Source organism: Pomacea canaliculata, linkage group LG1, assembly GCF_003073045.1.
Source record: "Pomacea canaliculata isolate SZHN2017 linkage group LG1, ASM307304v1, whole genome shotgun sequence".
Lineage (NCBI taxonomy): Eukaryota > Metazoa > Mollusca > Gastropoda > Architaenioglossa > Ampullariidae > Pomacea > Pomacea canaliculata.
In genome coordinates, this window is record NC_037590.1 from 43,174,756 (window position 1) to 43,199,202 (window position 24,447).

The 24,447-nt window shown below is 38.9% G+C and overlaps 2 protein-coding genes across 2 annotated transcripts; one reads left to right on the forward strand and one right to left on the reverse strand.

Annotated features, from left to right (window-relative positions):
• Window positions 1-81: 81 nt before the first annotated feature.
• LOC112561526 (phosphoribosyl pyrophosphate synthase-associated protein 2-like) lies at window positions 82-11,380 on the reverse strand. Its single transcript, XM_025234115.1, has 9 exons — window positions 11,201-11,380; window positions 9,955-10,007; window positions 9,273-9,339; window positions 8,658-8,830; window positions 6,367-6,482; window positions 5,462-5,675; window positions 4,988-5,058; window positions 2,571-2,717; window positions 82-1,946 (listed from the first exon to the last, which is right to left on the reverse strand). Exons 1-9 carry the CDS (start codon window positions 11,287-11,289, stop codon window positions 1,788-1,790), a joined length of 1,089 nt encoding a protein of 362 aa, XP_025089900.1. The 5' UTR covers window positions 11,290-11,380; the 3' UTR covers window positions 82-1,787.
• Window positions 11,381-11,497: 117 nt separating this feature from the next.
• LOC112561614 (endonuclease III-like protein 1) lies at window positions 11,498-19,978 on the forward strand. Its single transcript, XM_025234232.1, has 4 exons — window positions 11,498-11,983; window positions 12,264-12,434; window positions 16,351-16,610; window positions 17,333-19,978. Exons 1-4 carry the CDS (start codon window positions 11,627-11,629, stop codon window positions 17,472-17,474), a joined length of 930 nt encoding a protein of 309 aa, XP_025090017.1. The 5' UTR covers window positions 11,498-11,626; the 3' UTR covers window positions 17,475-19,978.
• Window positions 19,979-24,447: the final 4,469 nt, after the last annotated feature.

Here is a 24,447-nt window from a genome sequence, read left to right on the forward strand (position 1 = left end):
TTTACACATGATTTTAATTGTTTCACACTGTTTATCAAAACACTGAGCAACAACATTCACAAGAAACAAAGAAGAAAAAGATACATGCCAAATCTACCTTTACTTAGCTGTTGCAGTAATGCCATGAATGCTTGAAATTACATCCCACTTTATGTGCACACATTTGGGACTAATATAAAAAGAAAATGAAGGTTAAAAACAAGCACTCCAAAGAAAGAGTATAAAGGTGTAATGGGGGTGGGGTACCACTCTCAATCTACTCCATGACAAAAAAATAAAGGGTTCTCCCACCATCATAACTTGGAACAAACAAAAGCTACCTGAGCTGGTAATAAAATTTTTACAGAATGAAAATACGCAGCAAATTTCATGGTACATTCTTTGATATCTTTCAAGAACTTGCTGTTAGTTAATTTTGCAATAGCATACAGTAGTACTAGAATATCTGTAACGATGGAAGAAAAATGTCTATATAACTATATACATTTAGTTCTCTAAATGATGTTGCAACATTACATGATTGTATTAAACATTTTGTGCTGATCTGTTACCAACTGACATAACTCATAATAATGCTTTAGAATCTTTTATTAAGGAAAACACTTTTACAAAAGAGAAGACATCTGAAGCTACTCATGTTCCAAATGAACAGCCAAACTAAGCTTTGAGACATCAGTACTTGTACATGCCCAAAATGCACGTTTACACTTTGTTATTGCATATTCATATCAGGCAAGATGAGTCATTCATTCCCAATTTATTTGTCAAGAAAATAATGGCAAAGATATTTTTAAACTAACTGTGCTTTATCAAACAATTTGTGCCATCTCTTACAAGGCTGCCAAAGCTGCCAACTAAATTTGACACAACACACTTGAGCTGCCACAAGGTGGTTCAATAGAATACTAGTTCTCAACTGCAGTTCAATAAACCCTTATTTCTCAATTGCTACAAAGTGTCAAGACAAAACAGTGTTTCTGAATTGTCATACCAACAATTAAAATGAGAAAACTAAAAAAACAGGCAGAATATGAGGTTTGTACATTCAACTAGGCAAGAAGCAGAACACATGATACATGTGTTTGTCAAACTATGCAAATCAATGATATCAAATCTCCAGCTGCTTTGTCCTCAAAACTTTTCAATGACACAGGTAGTTTAAGAGATTTTGTGCAGAACTTATTACATCACCAAAACAGAAAAATGATGCTTTGTGTTGATCCAACTACAAATTTGCGCAGTATTTTATTTTCTTGAAGCAGGTGACGTGTTTGAAGGACACACTTTCAATGCATTAAAGAACATATCTGACACATAAGACAACCAATTTGACTGTTTTTCATATTTATACAGTGCTTTACCCCACCATCAAAGTACTTTACAAAGATGCACAGACATAATATTATTGGAAACTGGTCTCAAAGACATTTTTTCATATGTTGATGGAAAGGACGTATAGCAAAAATGAAAAAAAAATTAGAAAACTGTTTACCATCAGCCATGTCTCCTATTTACACATAAATGCAACAGTAGTATAAAATATCTTATTTCAAACAAATGCCAGATAAAAGAATTGAGATAGAAAGTGACGATCGACAAATAAAGGATACTAAAAAAAAGTCAATTACCAACAATAAACAATAAGTTCAAACTGTAGATAAATTATACCATTTAACCTTCTGAAAGCCTTTCCAAAGACAGGAATCTTTCTGAACAAAAAGATGTTGAGCATCTGCATGTTTGACGATGATTATGGGGTTAAACATCCATGCTAACTGACACCAAACTCAATCATCCATACCAATGTTTCTGAAGAGGTAGGACATGGATTCACCATAATGGATACGACGAATGGCTTCTGCAAGCAATGAGCTGATATCAACTGTCTTGATTTTGTGACACTGCATTTTCTGCACTTCATGGGGGACTGTATTAGTTACAACAACCTGCACAAGAAAAAGCATTCTTGAGTACTTATGATGACTTTTGTAAACTTGCAAATACCCAGATGCAGTTAGTGTGAGTTCCCAAGTGAAAAAAAGAGAATCTGGAACTAAACAGGTCTCCAACTTTGACCTTTAAACAAATACTAATAACAACTGGCATTGGCATTACTTTTAAAATGTCAATTTTAGTTTAATTAGAGAGTCAGCAAATATCTACAGCATCTAACCACTGACAAAGGCTTTTTCATTCCACTCTAACAAGATTTACTATGTAGCCACAACAAAATTAAGGTTTGTCATAATTTTACAGAAATCAAGGGAACGAATAGCAAAATGGCAAATATTCTTCTCATTTCTGCACATCATTTCCACCAGTCAATACTAACAATAATTTTTTTTTTTTAGGTTTAAGTACAGGAAAGAATACCTGAAAACTCTCAATTCATCAGTTTCTAAGAAAAATTGCCCGATGAAATCTGTACTCATATTGACTATTAGATCCACTATAAAAATTAATGCATGCATAAAAATGGAAGAAAATGTGATACAACTGCTGATACATTGGTCCATTATCAGTTCTTTAACAAATACTTCTTAAATGGGGAAGAAAGTTAAAGAACAAACTTCATCAATGCAGGAATCCTCAATCAAAGAAGGTGCATCGCTAGACAGAATTCCATGGGTGGCCATGACAAATACTTTGTATGCTCCACGATCCTTCAAAATCTCTGCCACTTTTACAAATGATTCCACATCATCAATCATGTCATCCTGTGGGAAAATACATAAAGCTATGGGTACAACTGACACGCTCCTTGTTATCAAATTCTGATCTTTAAAAAAAGTTTTTCTTATTTCTGGTTTTACTATTCCAAGAAATATACAGTAAAAACACTATATTAAGACTTGGTGAAATTCACTAAAATCAGATCTTAACTGAGAGGGGTATTAATAGGAAAATGAAACAATCTTTTATTCAATGAACCATAACCTGTAACCAACACAGAAGTAGCCAAGACATATGCTTAAATTTTGAGCCTCACAGAATGAGTAACTAAATAACAATGGAAAAAACAAACTCTAAAGTTTAGTATCTTTATTGAAAAACAGGAAAAAAAGTGGGCGTTTTCAAGTCTTCACAGCTCAAAAGGTATACTAGATTTATAACCTACCTGACTGTAATTTTATTACAAAGCAGCTCTCAGCTTTTTCTTAGTTTCATGAATGTTAAGGAAGAAAAACTGGCCCAACAAACCTTCAAATATATATTTTCGTAATTAATTTGAGCCACAAATTTTTGTAAACTGAAGAACTTAATATCCACCCAAAACATTCCATCGTGTTTCTACATAGAAAAACATGCCATCTGCTGCAAACTAGACAAGATTTGTTTCTGAGTTTAACTATTCTTCATCTTACCCAAAAGTCTCTCTCTTTCTTCCTTTTTGGCCTTGGTTATTGAATTACTTTTAAAAAAGACTCTACTTTTACCTGTAATAATAATAATGGGTATCTGTAATGCGCAGCACCATGACCAAGAATAATCGCACTTTCTGCGCAGACCAGTAATGATAAATGAACATAGTAAGATATGTACAGGCACAGAATGTAAAGCAGCGGATGAAGATATGAAGTATAGTGTAAACAGCTGGAACCACACTTGATGGTTAACATGACAGACAGTATTACATTACAAGAGAGTTAAAGACAGTATTTCAGGGATAGTACTTTGTAAACAGATATGTTTTCAGAGAGCGTTTGAATGTAGCCTTGGAGTCCAAGTGGCGAATGTGATGTGGAAAAGAGTTCCACTGCTTAGCAGCACCGAGGGAGAACATCTGTCATCTGTATGTGACCATCTTTGTGGGAAGGATAGAAAGCAGTCTGATGAGGAGTGAAGGTTTCGAGCAGGAAAGTGGACAGAAAAAATTTCAGTAAAGTAGTTGGGGGAGAAACCTTCAAAGAATCCACAGCATAGAGTTGAGAGCTTGTAGTCTATTCTAGCTTTGACTGGTAGCCAATGAGGAGAGCAAAGAAGTGGTGTGACATGTTTACATTGGCAAGTTAAAAAAAACTAAACGAGTTTTGGTGGTTGAGATGGACAGAGTCTGGCGAATGGAGCTGATCTTTAGGAGCTCATAGTATGCCGCACAACAAATGTGAGAAACATGTTCATCAAGAGACGTGTCAGCAGACATTATGTAACCTAAGTTACATGTTGAAGTAACAAAAAGGAACATCAGCATTGCCTACCCGTGAAGGGTAAACTCTGGCTCTCTTCTTTGAAAAAAATTAAAGCTTCTGTTTTTTAATCATTTAGTTTTAACTTGCTTGGGTATCTATAGTCTAATATCAGAAATACAGTCTTGGATGCCTGTCAGTTTGACATTTGCTGATCAACCAGACAGCACTACATAATACATAATACAGCTGCTGTTTTCTTTTAAGAATTAACATTTTTTTCCAAATGAAGTACCAAAACATCACCCTTTTTCTCTTTATAATCTACAGTTCACCCCTACCCCAAAATTTACAAGCAAATATCCTTTTTCTCTCAAACCATCTGAGCATGCTAAAAATAACAATGATTTAAAATAATCACTAGCATGAAGAGTGAAGACACTTCAAGTTACAAACTATAAGCTAGCTGTAGGAAAGTATATTCTATACTTTAAATTTTTCTATGACTGTTCCATTTCTAAGTTAATGTCTACTCTTATCTAACAAGATTTTTCTTTTCTACTTAATCACTCTTTATCTTGGAAAGTTTTCCTTTGATGTTTTCACTTTTGCTTGGTTGTGCTTACTGAGCTTACCATTGCTGCACCTTGTTGGAAATTTATAGTGGAACTATCCAGGTAAAACAATTGATCAATATGTATACCACAGTTGATATTGCTGTAGACTAAACCATTTAAAAAGTGCGTTATACCACTTCAGAAAATTCACACAAAGATTAAACTGCTTCTTCTAATAATAAAATATTGTTCAATATGTTTTTCAGGGAGTTTACACTGAACGTAATAGGAGCATACTCTTACCACAATTATTGCAATACGGCCGCCAACATCTCCTACAACATTAAGTGGAGGCTTCTCTTTTGGTTTGATAACTGAAAATTTAAATGATAATCAAACAGATCCATTCAAATTGTATTTAACAGTTATTATAAAGCCAACCAAAACTAAACTTAATAACTTGCAAATGGTGTGGCATGGCATTAAAACTTTTACAACCCAAAACCAAATAAATGTATTAGGCAACAGTGACATGAAAGTTTACATATGAACTTAAGCTATGCACAAGGTATGAAAAAGAAGCTAAATAATTTCTCAAAAAGACAAGGATTCAAAGGTAAGTAGAACTACAATGCTATAAATGTAAACAGAATGGTCTTGGAAACAAAAAGTGATTCTAGATTCTTTTTCAAACTGACTTCTTTACATATGAATCCAAAATTAAGAAAGTAAAAACATTGCAATTTTATCTTCTCAGTTAAAAAGTGCAGCCCTTACTTGGCAAAATCTCCAGCCCTGTGGGATTGCCTTTTCCTTCCATAGTCACGACTGTTGGTGGCGAGTTCCTGCCATCATCCTCCTCTGACTCTGGTATACGTTCTTCTCCATGTATCACAGCAATGCCAAGTCGCAGCCTCTCTGAATAGGAAGTTGCTCTCTTTACAGAGTTTGGGTTTCTGGCCACGATCACTGCATTCCTATAATCTGGAACCTGTGTGCATATATATGTCTGAGTCCATAGCTATGGACTTCAAGTCAAGATACCATTATGAAATAAGAAACGACATCAAAGGGGAAATCTTCATGTTTAATGAACAGCAAATGGCAAATAATCTAGAGATTCCTCCAGCTAAAAGCTTAAATCCCAGAATGTAAAACTACTTTGAATCTACTGCCCAAAGCCCTCTGGTCTTTAGATATAACTTTACATGATTATAGTCTCAAGACACAATGTAATGCACATCAATTAAAGGTAACTGCAATAAAAGCCAAAGGAAAAGAATTTAAAAAAATTAAAATTTATACTAGATTTCCATGCATAAAAATAAAAGGTTAATTAAAGTATGAGATCAGTTTAATAAAACTAATCTGATCATGACATCAGGGCCGTGCTTAGGGGCAGGCAGACGAGGCATCTGCCTAGGGCCCCGCACATTTCATTAAATAACAACCGTGGCGATCGTGGTGTCAAGGGCCCCGCACATACCCTATGCCTCGGGCCCCGCGGGGGGTAAGAACGGGCCTGCATGACATAACAGGATTGTAAACTTGTAAAGAATTCTCCCACTCAAAATAAAAAAAGATTAAAATTTATAAAAGAATAACTACTGGTATGGGAACTTTCGAGACAAAGTTTCACAGTTTTTAATTTTGACCTAATAAAACATAGAAAAGTCACTTACTGATTCTTGGATATAGTCAACTAAAAAGGGTGATGCTCGTAGATTATCAACAGGGACATGAAAAAATCCCTGAATCTCTTTCTGATGTAAATCCATCGTAATGATATGACTAAACCCTGTTCAAGGAAAACAAAATTCCAATAAATTGAACATATTTGAAAGTAATGTTAAGAAATTCAAGAAGAAAATTCTATAGAAAATATGGATAAAAAGTAAGTCATGAATTCTTTGTTGCTTCAAGAGCATAGCTCCAGAAGAAGGTGCATCTTTCGGCATAAATCTTAAAACAGGTGTAAACATAATCCAACTTTACACAAGACAAGTTATAATTATGTATTTCATCCTCCAAGAAATATGTGAAATTGGGCAATGGTAGGCTACCTCATACTGAGTAAAACAATTTCTGTGGCAATTAATTGCCAAATCACTAATTCTAAAAATAGCATAGGCCTTTCTATATAAATTTGCTTATAATAGCCATATATAATTTCTGTTGCAAGCAGAGTTTGGAACTATTATATACACCAGAATGGGAAGTATTTTCAAACTTGTATACCACTCCTGACAGAAATTCCCACCATTTTTCTCTAAACTTCTTTAGGAAAACCTTCTCCCTTCCAGATTTACATCCCGACATACCAAAAACACATGGCAAACAATACTTGAGGTATTTTGGTAACCCATGTTTCATGAGTTCTGGAATCCAGAAGGTATAGCATATCATGATTTCTTTGCATACCATGTGATTAGAAGCCTCAGTAACTGTAAGCAATATTTAATATATCTAGTGGCCAAGGTTGTATACAAAGGGAACCTCCTTAAATCTCTGTATATTACTTTGTTGGATGCTCTCACTGACACCCTTAAGAATCTTTTACTGGCAAAAAGGTAAATCTTTGTCTACAGCAGCTATCTGGTTTAGCCCTGGGATTTAAGAAGCACGAGTGTCAAAGAGTTTGAAAAGCACTCTAGCAGAGTAACATTTTGGCTTTCCCATGGTAGTCAAAATTTCAGTTGTACCCCTCTTAGCTTTAATCATCATTTCACTGACTGCATTATTAATTCTTAGTTTTTTTTTTGTTTTTTTTTTGGAGAATCCAAACCCAAGATAAATGTACATATTCACCACATCCAGTTTTTCCTCCATTTTATCTTCACTGCCAGATTTGTTTTAGTTAGGTTAACCTTCAAGAAAATTCTCTGAGCTGCCTGATGTAGAGTGGAGGGGGGAAGAGAGAGTGTGTGTTTTAAGAATCCTACAAAATCAGGAAAAAAAACCCCTGAAACTATAGAGTACATTTTTCCAAAGCTCAATATGCTGGGCATGAAGGACTGCAAATGAATTAACAGTTGCCCTTACAACAAAGAAACACAACTGTCTGCAAATGAAGTGGATGGTTGAAAACAAAGAACTGATGATGGAATAAAGAAACAGATTAGAAAAGATATTTCTGAAAAAGATGGGTTTTGAGACCAGATTTAAAAGTTTTAACCATAGACAAAGAAGAGAAAGGGACAGAGAATTCCAAATGGTGGAGCCCAAGAAGGAGGTAAAAAAGCATCTATCAAGTATCTCTTGTTTGATGCATTGCACAGAGAGGTCAGCACAAGCAGACTGAAGACTTGGATGTTAAGGTGTCAATAGCTCAGACAAGTAAGCTGTGGCAAGGTTGAAAACAATGCGAGATTGAACTGCCAGCTAGTGAAGCTCATTGAGGAATGGTACAGAATACTCTGATTTATGCCAACAACAAAAAAACAATTAAGTGGCATTATTCTCAGCTCTCTGAAGCTTGTCTAGTAGATGGAGAGAAGTAGGGAGAGAAACAAAAAGACACAAAAGCAGACATAAACATTTTGGTGGCAGAAATGGGCAGGAAGAATTAGATACTATTGATTCTGCAAATCTCAAGGATGATGGACCTGCAGATAGCACTAATGTGAGATTCATTTCACAAGACGAATGACATGTTAGCGATGACACTAAGATTTTTGACAGTCTGGGAAAGAGAAATGCTTACTAGAAAATGAAACTAGAAAAAGTATAAGTAGAGGATAGCACATATTTCAGTCCACTGGCAGAAGCTAACAGAATGACTTCAATTCTGTCTTCATCTTCAGTTTGTTGATTGACATCCATGGTTTTACAGTTTACAGTTTGCTATGTAGTGGTGAAGACCTGTTGCTTCTAAGCTGAATGAGAAAGTGAATACCTTTTTTTCAACAAACACATGAACCTGATTAACAAAACAACTCTAGTTCTAAAAGATGGAAGTTGATATCATACACACCTGCCTCAGAAATCATGGTTGCTAGAAGTTTACAAACTATTGACCCACGTTTGCGCATCTTGCTTTGTTTGGAATATGGCAAATATGGAATGACCCCAATGATATTTCGTGCTGAGCTTGTTTTACAAGCATAGGCACAAATCAGCAACTCCATGACATCATTGTTGACATCCCTGTTTGAAAAAAAAATAAAGAAGGATTTAAATAGTCATATTATAAATTTCTATCCCTAGCAATTTTTGTTAGTCTGTCGATATAAGCATAACAGTAACATCCAGATTTCAGTGTGAAACACTGACTTAAGCTACACAGTTTAATATGCTTGCTACCATTAGCTTTGGTATGACCAGCAATGTAGGATTTGTTTTCCCGAAACAGAGCATAAGAAATGTGAGTATCTAATTAAACAAGTATTATTCATTAATAAGAAACGATACAGTTAAGCCATGGCTTGACAAATTACAAATCATAAACAAGCAAAACAGAAGTAAGAAATATGTGCATACAAGTCTCATGTGCCTGGTAAATAAATGAATCACCACCTAGACCTTTAAATTATATGTGCAGCAGAAATTAACATTAAAAACACCCTGCTTTGCAATGAGTTGTACCTACTTGGTTCCAGTTTGTAATATATAAATATCTTTCCCTCTAATGGATTCTTTTATTTCAACAATAGTTTCTGAAAAAAAGAAAAAAGGCTGTTTTAGCATGACAGCTACAAATGTTTTCCTTCTTTTAAATTACATATCACAAGTCAGCCTCAATAACTGGATATATAGAATGATAACGAGTAATAAAATGATGAGAAAGTAAGTTATATAATAAAATGTAATCACGGGTATCTACAAAGGAAACATACGGATTGATCCAATCAGACCACTGGGCTACAACTGCAGTTGGCTCTACTATGGTTATTCAACTACTATGAACAAAAATCAACTTAAAATTACATGATTGTAAAAAAACTAAAATTTTATATATATATATAGAAAGCTATAATATATACATTTATAATAGATCTAATAATATATAATGAACAAGTTCCAAAAGTAATACTTAAAGCTGGAGTCTTAAAAATAAAAAAAACCAACATAGTGATTACAATACAGACAGTTCTGATCATTAACAGTAACATTACTAAATGTAAATGTATACTGCATGTTGTAAAAGCAAAATAGGATATCTCTCTTTAACTGGTCTGGTTCTGTCAAGCAAAAACAACAAACCCCAACTCAAGACAGTAGCACTATGAATATTTACACAGTTTTAAAATGCATAAATTCTGTTTATATACCTCTGTTTGGCTTGTGGTAGATAGAAACATCTGCAAGCTTGATGTCTAGTTTGCTGAGAAAGAAAAGTGACCAGTAATGTAAACTGATCAAGTAAAAAGCCTCAAACTTCTAAATCTACATTTACTGCTGGTGAAGATAAACGAAAACTGTAAGTACTATTTTTTTCATCAGATGGTAAAATGAAAAAGTAACCTCCATGGTATACAATAGCTAAATATGTAAAGCCCACTTTAACAAGTGGGTGCATCCTCAACATGCTGCATGTGAAAAACTACAGACAGCCAACAGTCAACTTTACAAGCATCAGTAAACAGGGTAAACATAAAATGTGCATGGATGAAAATAAACAATTTCTTAAAGAGTTAGCAGAGACACATGTTTGATCAAGCAAGATATTTCTTAAAGAGATGGGTTTTGAGGATGGATTTCAAAGCTTCAAAAGCAGAGTTCAAAGAGAAAGGGGCAGAGAATTCCAAACAAAGGGGATGAGAAGAAGTGTTTGCTGACATTTTTATCCCCAATGCTTTACTATAGACAATGAACAGAAAGATGGTACAGTCATTCTGTACTTAAAACCTCCCCCCACCACCCACTTTGTTAAATACACTGGCATTACTGATCAATGTTGCCTTGGAATGGAAATAGGTGCACACATACCTGTGTATGCACAGGGATATAAAAGAATGTAATGGGTTCCTCAATGACATGAATAGTTTTCAACAAATGTCTCTCTTAACACAATCTCCCTATTCCTGTCTTTAAGTTAAAAATTATGAAAGTAAATAAAATTTCTAATACAATTAAATTCCCTCTAAAAGCATAAAAATTTGTGATGTGATTGCTTTCATCCTATTTTATGACACAGTAGTTTAAGAGATGCTGTTAAATTCAAAGCAATTTTTCTAACGCTCTTCTGAGAAAATTTTAATTTGGAACAGGTGCATGTGTTGACAATATCACGAGCCTAAATGTAGATGTGTTCAATACTGCCACATCCACAGCACAAAAGAACATTTGCCAGAGAATGGATGGACTTTTTAGTCTTTTAAGCACAACAACGATTTTCTCCTCTTTTCTTTGTTAGCGACAAAAGTACAGCATTTACATAAATTTCCACCTTAAATTGATAGCGTTCATGTTTTGTACTACTTTGTCCGGGAGACAGCGATGAGCATCGCCTACAATGCACAAGCCAGCGAAGGCATGGAGGGGAATTTCAAGACTTAATATTAAAATAATCCCTACTTTGCAACAAGCTGACCAAGCTCTGGATGTGAATTGCCTGCAAGTAGTATCATGGGGCCCTTCGTCTCTGGTATTGTCATGGAGCTCATGGTTCTCCGTTTTAACTCTAGTTTTGGATTAAGGACTAGTTTTATCACTTGCTATCATTTGTTACCTTGACCTTACAGCACTTACCACAGTTAGGCTAAACCCTGCATCAAAATATGCCACTTTTTAAAGATATATGGATAGTTGAACATAAATTCAATTTATTAAATTATTATTTTGGAAAAATCTTAAATAATTTATTATGTGACTTAAATCAAGAGTTAGCTTCCTCTGGGTGCAGCTCCCGCCAAGTAAGGCAAATGGATATCGCACGTGGTTAACTCCTGAGTGCTTCGTGCCTGTAGATCGTTTGTAAAGAACTGTATGCATGCTGTTTAAATGTCTCAGTCGAAGTACTTTACACGCCAAAAACTAAGAGAATGCACTTTCACTACAAAATCTGTCAAAAAAAGGCAAGGCGAACATGTGGAAAGTGGCAGTGCAAATCTGAAGACTCATGTTGCTCCCAAGAGAAAGAAACAAATGGTTGACAATAATCACAGCAGCTATGAACAAATCTTAAAAGTTAAGACTCACGGAAAGAGTACAGTCCAAGAGTCTTCTACGACCAAAACTAAAGAGCCGTCAATATGGAAAGAGCAGCTAGCAAATATTAAAGAGATGCGCCGACACAGGGACGCTCCCGTTGATTCAATGGGGTGCGACGTTATTAGTGACAAGCAAGCTTCGCCTGAGGTAAACTGAGTATTTGAAATTTTTTTTTCATAATAACATTGATTTTTTTAAAAAAATCTGTATTTGCATTAACTATTTTGCAAGCCTGTTTATTTTTGTGCCCCTCTGCTTGCTTAGATTGATCAACTAAGTTCCATGTGACTGTGATCTGTGGTTTTTTCCAAAATTTCCAAACTGCTGTAAGACCTCACCACGCCACTTTCGTTCTATTCTGCAAACCACTTGTACTTCTTCGTAATATTTATGATTTTAGTATGTACATTTATTGTTTCTCTATCAGACATATAGGTATCAAGTATTACTTTCATTGATGCTATCAAGTCAGACCAAGGATGAAGTGACATCTGCGGCATTGAAGCGTCTTCAAGTCCATGGTTGCACTATGGAAAACATTCTGAAGACTTCTGATAATGCCCTTGGCGAGATTATCTGTCCAGTTGGGTTTTGGAGGGTAAGTATAAGACTAGGACAAGTACATAAAACATTTTTTTATTATTGGGTGTGTAGACTAAAGTTAAAATTTCACAATCTCTTTAAAAATAAGGATTTCCTGGTTTTGAATGCTTTCAAAATCAAGTTTCTAGGTTAATGTTAAAGAAGGTTATGAATTTTGGAAAAATAAATTTTAAAAAAAATTTTCTTTTTAAAAAAGGCTGTTTCAAAATTATTTGATATTTTAATGCCTTTAGCAAGTTGCCAGAGTTCTTGTTGGGCTAAATATTCCAGTGATACATTCATGAGATTAATCCAGCATGCATAATCACAATATCTTGTGTGTAACTATTATTACAGGCTCTTTTATATGCAATTCACATATCAGAGTCATACTATTTTAATATGCTGGCTCACCCTTTCTTATTAAATCAGCTAAATTTATGAAATGCAAGATATATCTCATTTATGCTTTAAAGGCCGAAGTTTTGTGTCCGGAGGAAAGACAGTGGTATCGCCCGTGCGAGGGAAGGTAGGAGTACACGCGGTGCTATTTGTGTCCAGTCGTCTCAAATTACTACTGTACCTGGACAAAGGCGGGGTAGAGATCAGAGACACCGCCGAGTAGCCTGGCCATAAAACGTCTTCCTTACCCGACCATTGTACTTGCCGCAGGGTCTGAGCGCTGAGGCGAAACGGCTTCTATGTGAACCTACTGTCACAGGCTAAGGCAATGCAATGTCTTTCTGAGCCGAGTACTTGGTGTTGGAGTACACGGGGTCAGTACCAGCGGTCAGTCTTCCCTAATTGCTACCCTGGCCCCGAGGCAAAGTGGAGATCGCAAGCGATAAACCGAGCCTAAAACGTCTTTCTCAGCCGAGTACTTGGTGTTGGCGGTTAGAAAGCTGAAGTGAAACGGTTTCCAACTGAACACACTGTCAGAGGGTTAGGACTGAATGTATTCTCCACCAACAAACAAAACTAGAATATACAAAGAAGAGAAGAATGAACAGCGAAAATGACACGAACATAAAAACAACTGAATTTTCAAACAAAATCAGTGGCTGGAGGCACTGTCATACAGATTGATACATAACAAAGCAAAATCACCAGTATAACAATGGAAGCACAGAATTTAACACTATTACTGATCCTTCAATGGATATCACAGAATAACAAACATGTAAAGTGAACAAGATAAAAATCAGCTGTAACATACGAGTGGGTCTTGCAGTTTTAGACTGGAAGGAACATGTCTATATAGACAATACATTTATCGGTGTGGAGCTGTACCGTGGTAACAGCAATTCAGTTTTGAAAGTACAAACATTGATGGTAAATTATTATCTCATTAATCAATTTGTTATTTAAATTATATTATTAATTTCCAAATCTTCATCAGAACTACTGTCTGTTTCAATTAATATATTTTCCTCATGTTCGGAATCGAATTTGTATTGCTCAACGACACATCTCCAGATATCCTCTACTAAATTATAAGTTTTCTTTTTTAAAGTGCGTTGTCCAAGCTGTCTCCGATTGTGCTGTACACTTGCTTTGTTGTAATTTGAAGTAGAGTCTCTATCAACATGTTCATTCCAGTCTAAAACAGCGAGGCCCATGCGCATGTCATAGTGCATCGTGTTTTTAATATGAACACGCTTAGGCAGATACATCAGACATATATTATTAAAACTTTCAACATAAAATGTGTCCCTAGACAGCACGTAATCCTCAGGATGTTTATACAAAACATGGCCGTGTAGAAAGTCGCTCAGCAGCTTGACAGCAGCAGGATCAGTCAGCACTATTAGGGATGGTATATATAGCGATTGCCTGCAAGGTGAGGCTAGGTTACACTTGTCATGGATGTTTTGGAAATGTGTAATACATCCATCCAACAAGTGCCTAAGTCTCACAGGGTCGCCATCGCAATGATCTATACACCAGTACACATGATCTCTGACCTGCTGTCTTGTCGCTGAGCTGAGGATTTAAAATGCGGTTGTCTTTGTGTTTGTGTCATTTCCGCTGTTCATCTCTTTCTCCCTTATTTTTATTTTTATTTCATGGAGAATACATTCAATTGTCGGTCCTAACCCTGACAGTATGTTCAGTTGCAAACCGTTTCACTCCAGCTTTCTAACCGCCGAAAACCAAGTACTCGGCTGAGAAAGACGTTTTAGGCTCGGTTTATCGCTTGCGATCTCCACTTTGCCTCGGGGCCAGGGTAGCAATTAGGGAAGACTGACCGCTGGTACTGACCCCGTGTACTCCTACCTTCCCTCGCACGGGCGAAACCATTTGAAAACACGCCCATTTCGACTTCGGCCTTTAAGCAAAATAATTCTTATGTGTCTCAAGACAGAAAGGTATTATGTCAAAGCTTAGGTTCAGTTTGAGGGTTTATGGCAGTCTGCTGACACTTGCATGAGACAGACATAATCATGCAGGATATACACATATGCACACTTAACAGTGTCAAAAATATAAAGGAATGCAGAGATAGGTGTATGGTAAAGAAAGGAGCTGCCAGGGTAGACCAATTACAGTAGTTATTTCAAAAACTGATAGGTTTTAAGGCCAGACCAAAAAGTATCACCAGTTGGCATGCACGTCAACAGTCCAGATGAGAGCATCCTCACAAATAAAATCATTCTGGCAATTATGTTCATGGAACACAGTGACATCTGCTTGGGAGTGATTAAGACTAAGGTACAAGAATTAATCATCACAGGAATAACTGCCAGTGTTGGTGAACTCTCTAGCAGCCACTGTGAAGCAGTCAACATCATTTCTTCTTTGATCAGCAGAGAACATGGCAGTCATAATAATACTGTGAATTTGTATAGTGCCATATCCCATTCCATGGGCAGGCTTGTGGGGCTTTGAAGAAAAAAAGACACGCATACACCTGTACCATAACAGAATGCCATATGAGATGTGTAGGGAAAGATGTGTAGCCAGAAACTTCTCCCAGTGTGCACAGTTCATTAGAAAATTTAATACAGGTTGTAAATGTTCCTCTCCATACCACAGATCCGGGTCATAGACTGGATCTAATGTGTAGAAAGATTTTTGTTGGTACTCATTTGCTGCAGAAAGCCTATTTGAAAAACCAAACTGAGTTGAGAAGCTGTTGAAAGAGAAACAATGCAAATCCAGTGATACAATAATTTCTAAATGTTAAACTGTTTTATGACGCGGCCCAAAAACAAACGCTTTAATTTTAGTGAAATAAAATTGTCAAAACACTGTGATAATGTTTAGTAGAAAATACAACGGAAGTAGATGTATGCAAATGTGGTAGTGTAAGTTGCAACAACTTTTCACACATTGAGATGTGCAAGACTTACAGATCTGTCGATCAGATTGGCAAAGTCATTAATCTGTAATGAAAGCAGATCAAGATATAACTGGAAAATTATTGTAGATATCTAGGTAGCTAGGATCTACATGATCATAGAGCAGGGAGGATTAAGTGTGACCTCACCGGTAAACTGCACCAGGAAAAAACCATTATGGCAAGATAAATAATGCAGGCAATCGATGGTGGGAAGTCACCTTGAGATGATGTGTAGATAAAAACGGTCTGGTGCAGACAACAATCAAACAATGTAGATGAGTGGTAAATGCACACAAAGTACAGATCAATAGCAATCACTTTCAACCAGTTAAGCGAATGGACATCACTTGTAGTATATCCCCAAACAGTGAAGTTAAGCACATACAAGCAACACAACTTCCGATACTTGTGGGTGGAGCAACAGTAATTATTTTATGTATTTTGCTGATGGAGTGGTAGGCTGTTGTAAAATATTAATACAGCAGTTCTTGTATTCTGTATTAAGAAACTTTCAATTTTTGTAACCATGGTGTAAATAAGTCTTCAAAAACATCAGTACTTGTAATTTTCCACGTCATGTCTTATGCAGAAAAAAGTTCAGTACATAAAGAAGACTACAGCCATCTTGCAGAAGGAATACAATGGTGACATTCCAGATACTGTGACAAAGCTCTGTGCACTACCTGGAATTGGACCTAAGATGGCACATCTGATTATGAAATGTGCATGGAATGAAATCACAGGAATCGGTGTTGATACACATGTGCATCGCATATCAAACCGTTTAGGGTGGGTGCAAACTAAGCACCCTGAAGAAACTAGGAAGGCACTTGAAGATTGGTTGCCAAGGTATATCTTTTTAATATACTGAGTCTATTTTTTTCTCCTAACCTTTCAGATGTTAGAGGCATTGTGAGCATGTGATACATGATTTCTGAATCTATCATCTACTAGTTTTGAACAAAAAAATATGAATAACATTTATGTAGTTTTTAAAACATCCCCAGCTGCAGTTCTAAAAAGATTTCCAGGGCTTCTGCTAAGGCTAAATTCTTTGGGGTCCCAGGGACCCCTTCAGATTTTTAAGGGGTCCCTGTTCTTCGCCCAAATTTGGAGGGGGCCCCATTGACGAAAATTGAAGGGGTCCTCCGAACTTTTAATGCGTACTGTACGCAATTTTTTGCATAAGCAGAGGCCCTGGATTTCTCTTCTCACTGTAAACTATAGCATGTGAATATTTGTGAAAAGTGCCAGTATGTGCATGTTATCTAAATCTCATACTATCAGCAATTTTGTGTGTGTATCGAGATAAGATATAAATGATTTTCCAAGCTATAAGCATTCTTTGCTTCTGTTTTTCTTTACTTTTATCCTGCTCAGCTTGATTTAAATGATCTTGCATTATGGGATACATAGTTTCTTTGATTTTCTAGGTCAAATCATGCCACTATCACTGAATTTACTCTGATTTATGAAACTTGTTTTGTTTTATACTTCAGTCAGTTAATGATTAAAAGCATGTTTTATTTGTTCCCCCTTTGTGACACTTTGTGCCCATGGACATTTTTCAGAGAATGTTGGCAAGACATCAATCATCTGCTGGTTGGTTTTGGACAACAGATCTGTCAGCCAGTAACCCCTAAGTGCAAAGGATGTCTCAACAAATTGACCTGCCCATTTGCTCAGTCGTTGCCTTCAGACAAAGTAAATTGAAAAAGTGTTGGTGACTCTTGATGTATTTTCTATTATTTATTTTTAAGCCAAAATCTGTTAGCTTTTTTTGTTGTTGTTTCAGCATTATATATATATTTTTAACTCTTATGAATATTTCAGTGTGGGGTGTTTTCTGCTAATAATTAAAGTTAGCACCCTACATTCTTTGTTTGTCATATAAAACATGCTTAGGGTTTTCTGAAACTCAGTTGAAGGTTGCCTGTTTTGAACCACAGGATTGCCTACTTGGATTTTTTAATGCCAGACTGTTGGGTCAAAGGGTCTTACTATTATTCTTCAGGTTTGTTCCTCTCCACAGTTAAGGGAGAGGGTGGTATCACAGGATCTGGCACGTAATACTGTGTCAAACACCACATCTAACACAACAGACTTGAATGCCCACCCCCTTTCAAGACTTTGCACTGTTCTAAGGCTATTTTAGGTTGGGGTGGGTTAGGGTTAGAAAGCGAGATGCATGTGCAGTGTTGACTATGCTGGTAGTCATGGCAACCGCCTGTTCATCTAAAACTCTCATCTGCTAATGTGCTGCCATATTTGTTTCATTTGCTGCTCTTTTTCCCATTTAAAAAAAAAATTATAGGCCCATAACAAGCACAAAAATCGTGCTATCAAGAATGTAGAATGAAAATGTTTACTTCATTTAACATTTTTTCTTTAAAACAGCAGTAACAATAACAGAAAGTAAAAAGGGGAACAAACTAATTGTTTCTATCATCCTGTAATGAACGTAATGTGGGTCCTGTGCGCAATGGCTATCTCGTTCATTCATTCTGCTGGCATGCGCCCACACACTTAATTACAACACATTCCTTAAATATAGAAACTTTAGTATGAATCAACAGAATATACTTAAACAAAAAGTGCATACATATATACGTAAAGGAATAGTTATAAGTATCATTCAGATCTTATCTTAAAGCTTAGCTTTCCGGCTCTTCTTCTCCTCACTGGTCATCAAGGTGATAGTTCCAAGGTTTACAAGTTCACCAGCCAAAGTTCACACTTTCACTAATAAATTCCACTGGTCATACGTCCATCAGTTACAGTTCACGATTCACCAATAAATTCCTTACATCCAGATACAATAATATTTCAAGTCCCTCGGACCTTTTTTTACGTCTTACACCAGACGGACCTCCATTCGCTACCACGCCACCGGGAAAAGTGAAGTTTCTTTCTCTGTGTATGCCTTGGTTCGTTTCTGATGGGTTTTTCCTTTCTGTAGAGCATGACCTAAAGGATGAGGAAGAGAATAGGTTAGTTGAAGATTCTGTTTCATCGATCTCCATCTGTCGGTAACTTGGCTCGTTAAAAGAAAATCTAGAATCTGCGATATCAACTTTCCGGTAGCAAAAGTCACTCCAGTCACCGTGTGAACGAAAAACAAACCTTTATTTAATATGTAACCGGACTGACCGGCACCCTATCGCTAACACCCTAGCGCCAAATCAGCCCGTTCCTCTTTTGTCGGTCCATGGAAGAGGACGGGAGTTCCCTAGGAGAATTTTCCTGTCTACAAAAATTCTGGCTCTCGTTAGTCGGGTGCGTCGCCTAGTTCTTACGTGCCTCGCGTTGTGTTCTTTCTCTTCTATACCTATTTCCATGCGCACCCGAGCTACAGCCGACCTAGGAGCCCACAAAAGACCCTGCTTTACCTACTGACTACACGTAAAGTGTCTTTTCAGTCGGTGTGTCAGTTTCGCCGGACCTTCTCGTGTGTTCTCTTCTGCTGCTGTGTCACGACTACATACACAGGGACAGTACACAGACTATCACTCGCTGACACTACACGCTCACACAAGTGCTAAAGTTTAAGACATAGATTTATTTACAGAATATATACATCTACCAACAAAACAACTACCAAACTTAACCCTAATCCTAACCCTACCTAGCCAAACCTACCGCCTAACTCTGTGGGGTGGGACGCTGAGTGATGCGAGCCGCTATTTCCAGCGGACCACAGCGCCTTGCGGCACCGAGGTACTTCTCGCTAGCTCAGGGGTGGGAAAAGAAGCTGAGTGTCGCGAGCCGCTATTTCCAGCGGACCACAGCACCTTGCGGCACCGAGGTACTTCTCGTTAACTCAACTTCCTGGGGTGGGGACGAGAGAAAAGAGACTGAGGTCGCGAGCCGCTATTTCCAGCGGACCAGAGCGCCTTGCGGTACTAAGGTACTTCTCGCTAACTCAGTCTCAAGGTTCTCGGGGTGTCTCTCTCTCTGTCTGACTGTGTGTGCGCGGCCTTACGCCCGCTTTTTGTTCAGGGCAGCTTGGGTTCTACGTCACCCGCAGTTGCTGCCCTGCCTCGCGCTGCGCGCCGCTCGCGCGACCACGCGTGTGGTGGAAGGGGATGAGGGGTGGAGATACTAGGCCTAAACAGCGCCCCGCTACACTCCCCTGTCCTCAGACCTAATGTACTCGCTACCAAGTACATTAGTCCAAAACAGATCTAATCTAAACATTTCAAAACATTTCTTAAAGTCAAAACATGTTAAAATATTTCAGTCACAAATCAGTTTCTCCAGTCCAAATGCGCAAGTAAGTCATTTCACAGTTCTGTTCACTCTCCTGTGCAGTTCATAAGTCTCTTCATCTTGACAAAAATCGTCTCAAACGTTGGCAAAGCATCTTCAGCAACTGTAGAATCTTCTCCAGCGTCCGTAGAATACTTGCACCACTTGTAGTTGGCCACCCGGTGGTCACCGTCACGTGCAGAAGTCGTGCAGCACGCGCCTTGCCTTTGGTCTCAGCGGCTTCGCAGGCTGGCGCGTGGTGGCGTTCTTGGTAACCTCGCAGGACACTCGGGGGTTGGTGGCGGCTTCGCGTTCCACTCGTGGTTGGTTCTGCGTTCACCAACACCTGACTGCCCAGCCCTTCGAACAGGCTTGACACACTTTTCCCTTCTGTGAAGTGAAGTGATTAGGTGGGGGGAAGGATGACATACATGAGGGGTGTTGCTATCCTCTAGTCTACAGTGTTCCTCTATCACACAGGAACTACACACTGGCTCATCAGGAACACATAAAGAACTACTGTCACTAACTGCTTCATTAGTTTCAGTTTCTTTCTGCTCACACTGTTCCTCTAACACACAGGGATTACATTCTGGCACACCAGGAACACACACAGAACTGCCCTCGCTAACTACCTCATTAGCTTCAGCCTCCTTCTGTTCACACTGTTCCTCCATCTCTCTACCCTCTAGAGACGTGCCAGACATGTTATACTCCATGCTACCCTTGGGCCGGTCAGCGGAGGTACCATCACTCGCGGGTGCTGCCCGCTCGCTTCGCGTGACCTCCGTGCCAACTTTTCTGCTCGCCGCGTCTCTCGGACCGTCACCGTCAGGCACAACACGCGTCACCTCCCTAGGACACAGCCCTAGGTCAGAGTTCCTCTGCATGTCGCTAGCTGTAACCTGATCGGTCAAACCCTGTCCACACGCACGAGTCAGTACCCTGCTTCGCTTCTCACAACACTGCATACTCTCTTCCCTTCTGCAACACATTCTGGTTTTTCTGGTCAACCCATCTTCCTTCCTCTCTACCTCAACATCAGCAGACCAAGCATTGCCGCTAGCTTCTGCTTCTACTTCTTTAATGTTTGTAACAGGGACTAACAAATCTTCTCCCTCTACATCAACCTGACATCTAGGGACCTCTATCCCTTTCTCTTTCTTGCTTGCAGGTACGAACACATTCCTCCGGTCCGTGTCTGCAAGTTTCAAGCCGACACTTGTCCCTCCTCCACGGGTCAAGGTCGGGACTCTACTCTTAACCCTTCCTAGTTTTCCGAAACACCTCGCGCGTTTTCATTGTGAGCCCGGGTCACCGGGTCTGGACAATGCCGCGAAATGTGACCCTCCTTGCCACACCTATAACAGGTCACAGGACCACTCCTGTCCTTTCCTCTATTCTTCTTGTCTACCACCTTCTCTGACAACTGCTCCAACGTGCTACACACTAGCTTGCTAAGGTTTTGGAATGCCTTAAGAAGTTCGTGTTCTGACGTGTCTTTACCAATGCTCCTGACAGCTTCTTCATTCTCAGGCTTCCTACTCTCGAACTTCTCATCAAACGACTCGAATTCGCTAGCCAGGGCCACAGCTTCGTGAATGGACGAGGGGTGATTAAACTGAACATGCCTCCTCAAGTCCTTGGACGGAAGTCCACTTACAAAAGGGTCAATAACTATGATTTCTCTAGCTTCTGATGGCATGTTGGGGTACGCACTAGCAGCAAGACGATTCAACACGAAACCATACTCTGTGACACTCTCACCTTTCTTTTTGAACCTAGACCTGAACTCAACACGCTTTAGACTTTCTCTCTCTACAGGGTCGAACCTGCGCTCTAAAGCTGCCTTTATAGCAGGGGTGTCAAACTCAATTACCCAGCGGGCCAAATCTCACATCACACACAAGGTGGCGGGCCAAAGGTTATTATTTATGTCCGAAAACTTTTTATTGAACACTAAAAAAGATGAACTTTTTGTTATTAATTTTGTGTAAACAAAATCATACAAACCAAGGCTTTGCAGTTTTTCTTTTTAATTTATTTTGTCAGAAGTGGACATTTGACATCTTTTCTTGACACCAAGTTTGTTTATGTTTGGAGTAAGTTTCTGTGTGGTGGAGATTCTCAGGATGGACTGCAAGTGTACATCAGTAAGACGACTCCTGTGTGATGTTTTGTTGATCTTCATCACAGAGAAAAGTTGCTCACACAAATATGTGCTGCCAAACATGCTCAAGATTCGAGCCGCATGTAGACGAAGGTGGGGCATCGTTTGTGGGAGGGAATGAGTGAACTGTGCAGCCCCACAGAGTCGTACTTTGCCTTCAGTCACTCATTACACTTTCTTTAGCTTCTGTTCTGCATTCAGGCTTTTCAACTTGTCCTGATGTTTAGTCTCGTAATGCCGTCTCAGATTATATTCTTTGGTCACAGCTATTGTATCTCCACAAAGTAGACACTGGTTTATCGCTGATATTAGTAAACATGTAGTCAGCCTCCCATTGGCTTTGAAAGACTCTGTTTTCAAAATCAGCTTTTCTCTTAGCCATTTTAACGGCTAGCTTTAATTTGAAATTTGATTGCTATTGAAATTACAAATATCCCTTCAATACACAGTGTAATGTTCTCGATCTTTATTAAGTAAATTAACATTAAATAAAAGTCTTTAGAAAAGTCACAACACGTGCTTAGCTCTGATCATCTGCCTTTGTTCCCCGACAGATGGCGCACCAGTACATAGGACTAGCGTTAAGTTCGCACACTACACACAGCTTTCAATTAATTCTAATAAACAATCGCGTGCTCTGCTCTGCTCTGTACTGTTTGCTATGACATGTGATGTTATTGCATCAGTATATGTATGTAAAAGAAGATATAATTAGGCAAAAAAGACACAAATCATCAATACACAAGCAGCAATTATTTCTACACCGTGGCTTGCTGTTTATAGTCGGACACTGATATATCTTTGGCGGCAGTCATTTACTCTTGACGACGCAGGAACTGGACAGTCAGTATTCCACAGTTGGCACTTATCATCCACAGTCCACGTGTATAATTCACAGCTGACACGTATCATGCACTAATGCACAGTTCGCACATATAATTCCAGATGGTAGATATATAAAAGTCCTTGGAGAAGCTATACTCCCACCAACTTGATCTCCACAAGTTTGCTTCTCACAACTTCTCATCGAGACGACTTCCGCTCGCCAGCCCGCAGAGTCAGAAAGTGACTAGTTTCTACTAGTCTGAGGCTGAGCTGCCTCATCATACACGTGGGTTTCCAATAGTCACCCTTTGATCTCGGACCGATTCAGGGAAGTTAACAGGTACTAAAAATCTTCGACCCGCGGCCCGTGTTCAGGGCAGGGTGTCCCGTGTCAAAGGTCAGATTTATGGGCCCCGCCTTGACCCTCCCTTCAGGTCATCAACAGGAGCGGTGGTAACTTGACCAGTGCACTGTTGGTGGTCTGTACAAACTTCACCAAACAGTAAACTCATCCCATCGCTTGCTGTTCTCGACGGGAACTTTTCTGTTGTTTGCCTTCTACTTGTAGCCGGGCCTTTAACAATGATTTACTAAAATTCATTCGCGGGCCAGGTAAAATTTCCTGGCGGGCCGGATGTGGCCCGCGGGCCGGGTGTTTGACACCCCTGCTTTATAGCATCAAAGTCCTCTAGTTCTCCTACACTCAGCTCTCCTAGAACCTGTTGGGCATTACCTCGCAGGCACATGGCTAAGTTCACTCCCTTCTCTGCGTAATCCCAGTCGTTCCATCTAGCGGCTGTTTCAAAATGGCGGAGCCAATCTTTAAAGTCGCCTTTTGTGCCTGTGAACACTTCTGGTATTCTTTCCTTCCTACTACCTGGGAAAGTACGATTTAGAAATGTGCTGTTAGCAACACTTCTGTTCCTACTCCTGGAACTAGAACACTGGCTATAACAACTGCTGAACGAACCTTCGTCACTACTGCTGCTGCTATTTCTACGTGCACTAGGCCTGGGGAACCTTTGACTCCTAGTCCTATGTTTCTCCTTACTGCTCTTAGTCACTTTCTGAGGAAACCAGCTTTCCTTCTTAAAGGCCGAAGTCGAAATGGGCGTGTTTTCAAATGGTTTCGCCCGTGCGAGGGAAGGTAGGAGTACATGCGGTGCTGACTATTGGCTGGTACACCACCACGTGTACTCCTACCTTCCCTCGCACGGGCGATACCACTGTCTTTCCTCCGGACACAAAACTTCGGCCTTTAAGCACAAGGATACCTATACACACACCTAGCGCAAACACCAGCGCACACAAAGCAACCGTTAAAAACATGATGAAAAGAAAACTCTCCTACCTCTACAGGAATGTGACACAGCAGCCCACCGTCCAGCGAACACAGAGAAGACCGGGGCTGACACGCTCGATTGAAAAGGATCCGGGTCACGG

Bases quoted from the DNA above. Each gene is read 5' to 3' on its own strand.
- LOC112561614 (XM_025234232.1), top strand. From the start codon at position 11,627: ATGTCTCAGTCGAAGTACTTTACACGCCAAAAACTAAGAGAATGCACT. The intron at 11,984-12,263 runs GTAAACTGAGTA...TTTCTCTATCAG, and splicing joins ACAAGCAAGCTTCGCCTGAG to ACATATAGGTATCAAGTATT. The intron at 12,435-16,350 runs GTAAGTATAAGA...TGTCTTATGCAG, and splicing joins GTCCAGTTGGGTTTTGGAGG to AAAAAAGTTCAGTACATAAA.
- LOC112561526 (XM_025234115.1), bottom strand. From the start codon at position 11,289: ATGAGCTCCATGACAATACCAGAGACGAAGGGCCCCATGATACTACTT. The intron at 5,676-6,366 runs GTAAGTGACTTT...ATATGCACACAG, and splicing joins TTGACTATATCCAAGAATCA to GTTCCAGATTATAGGAATGC. The intron at 2,718-4,987 runs GTAAGAGTATGC...ATTTTCCCACAG, and splicing joins GCCGTATTGCAATAATTGTG to GATGACATGATTGATGATGT.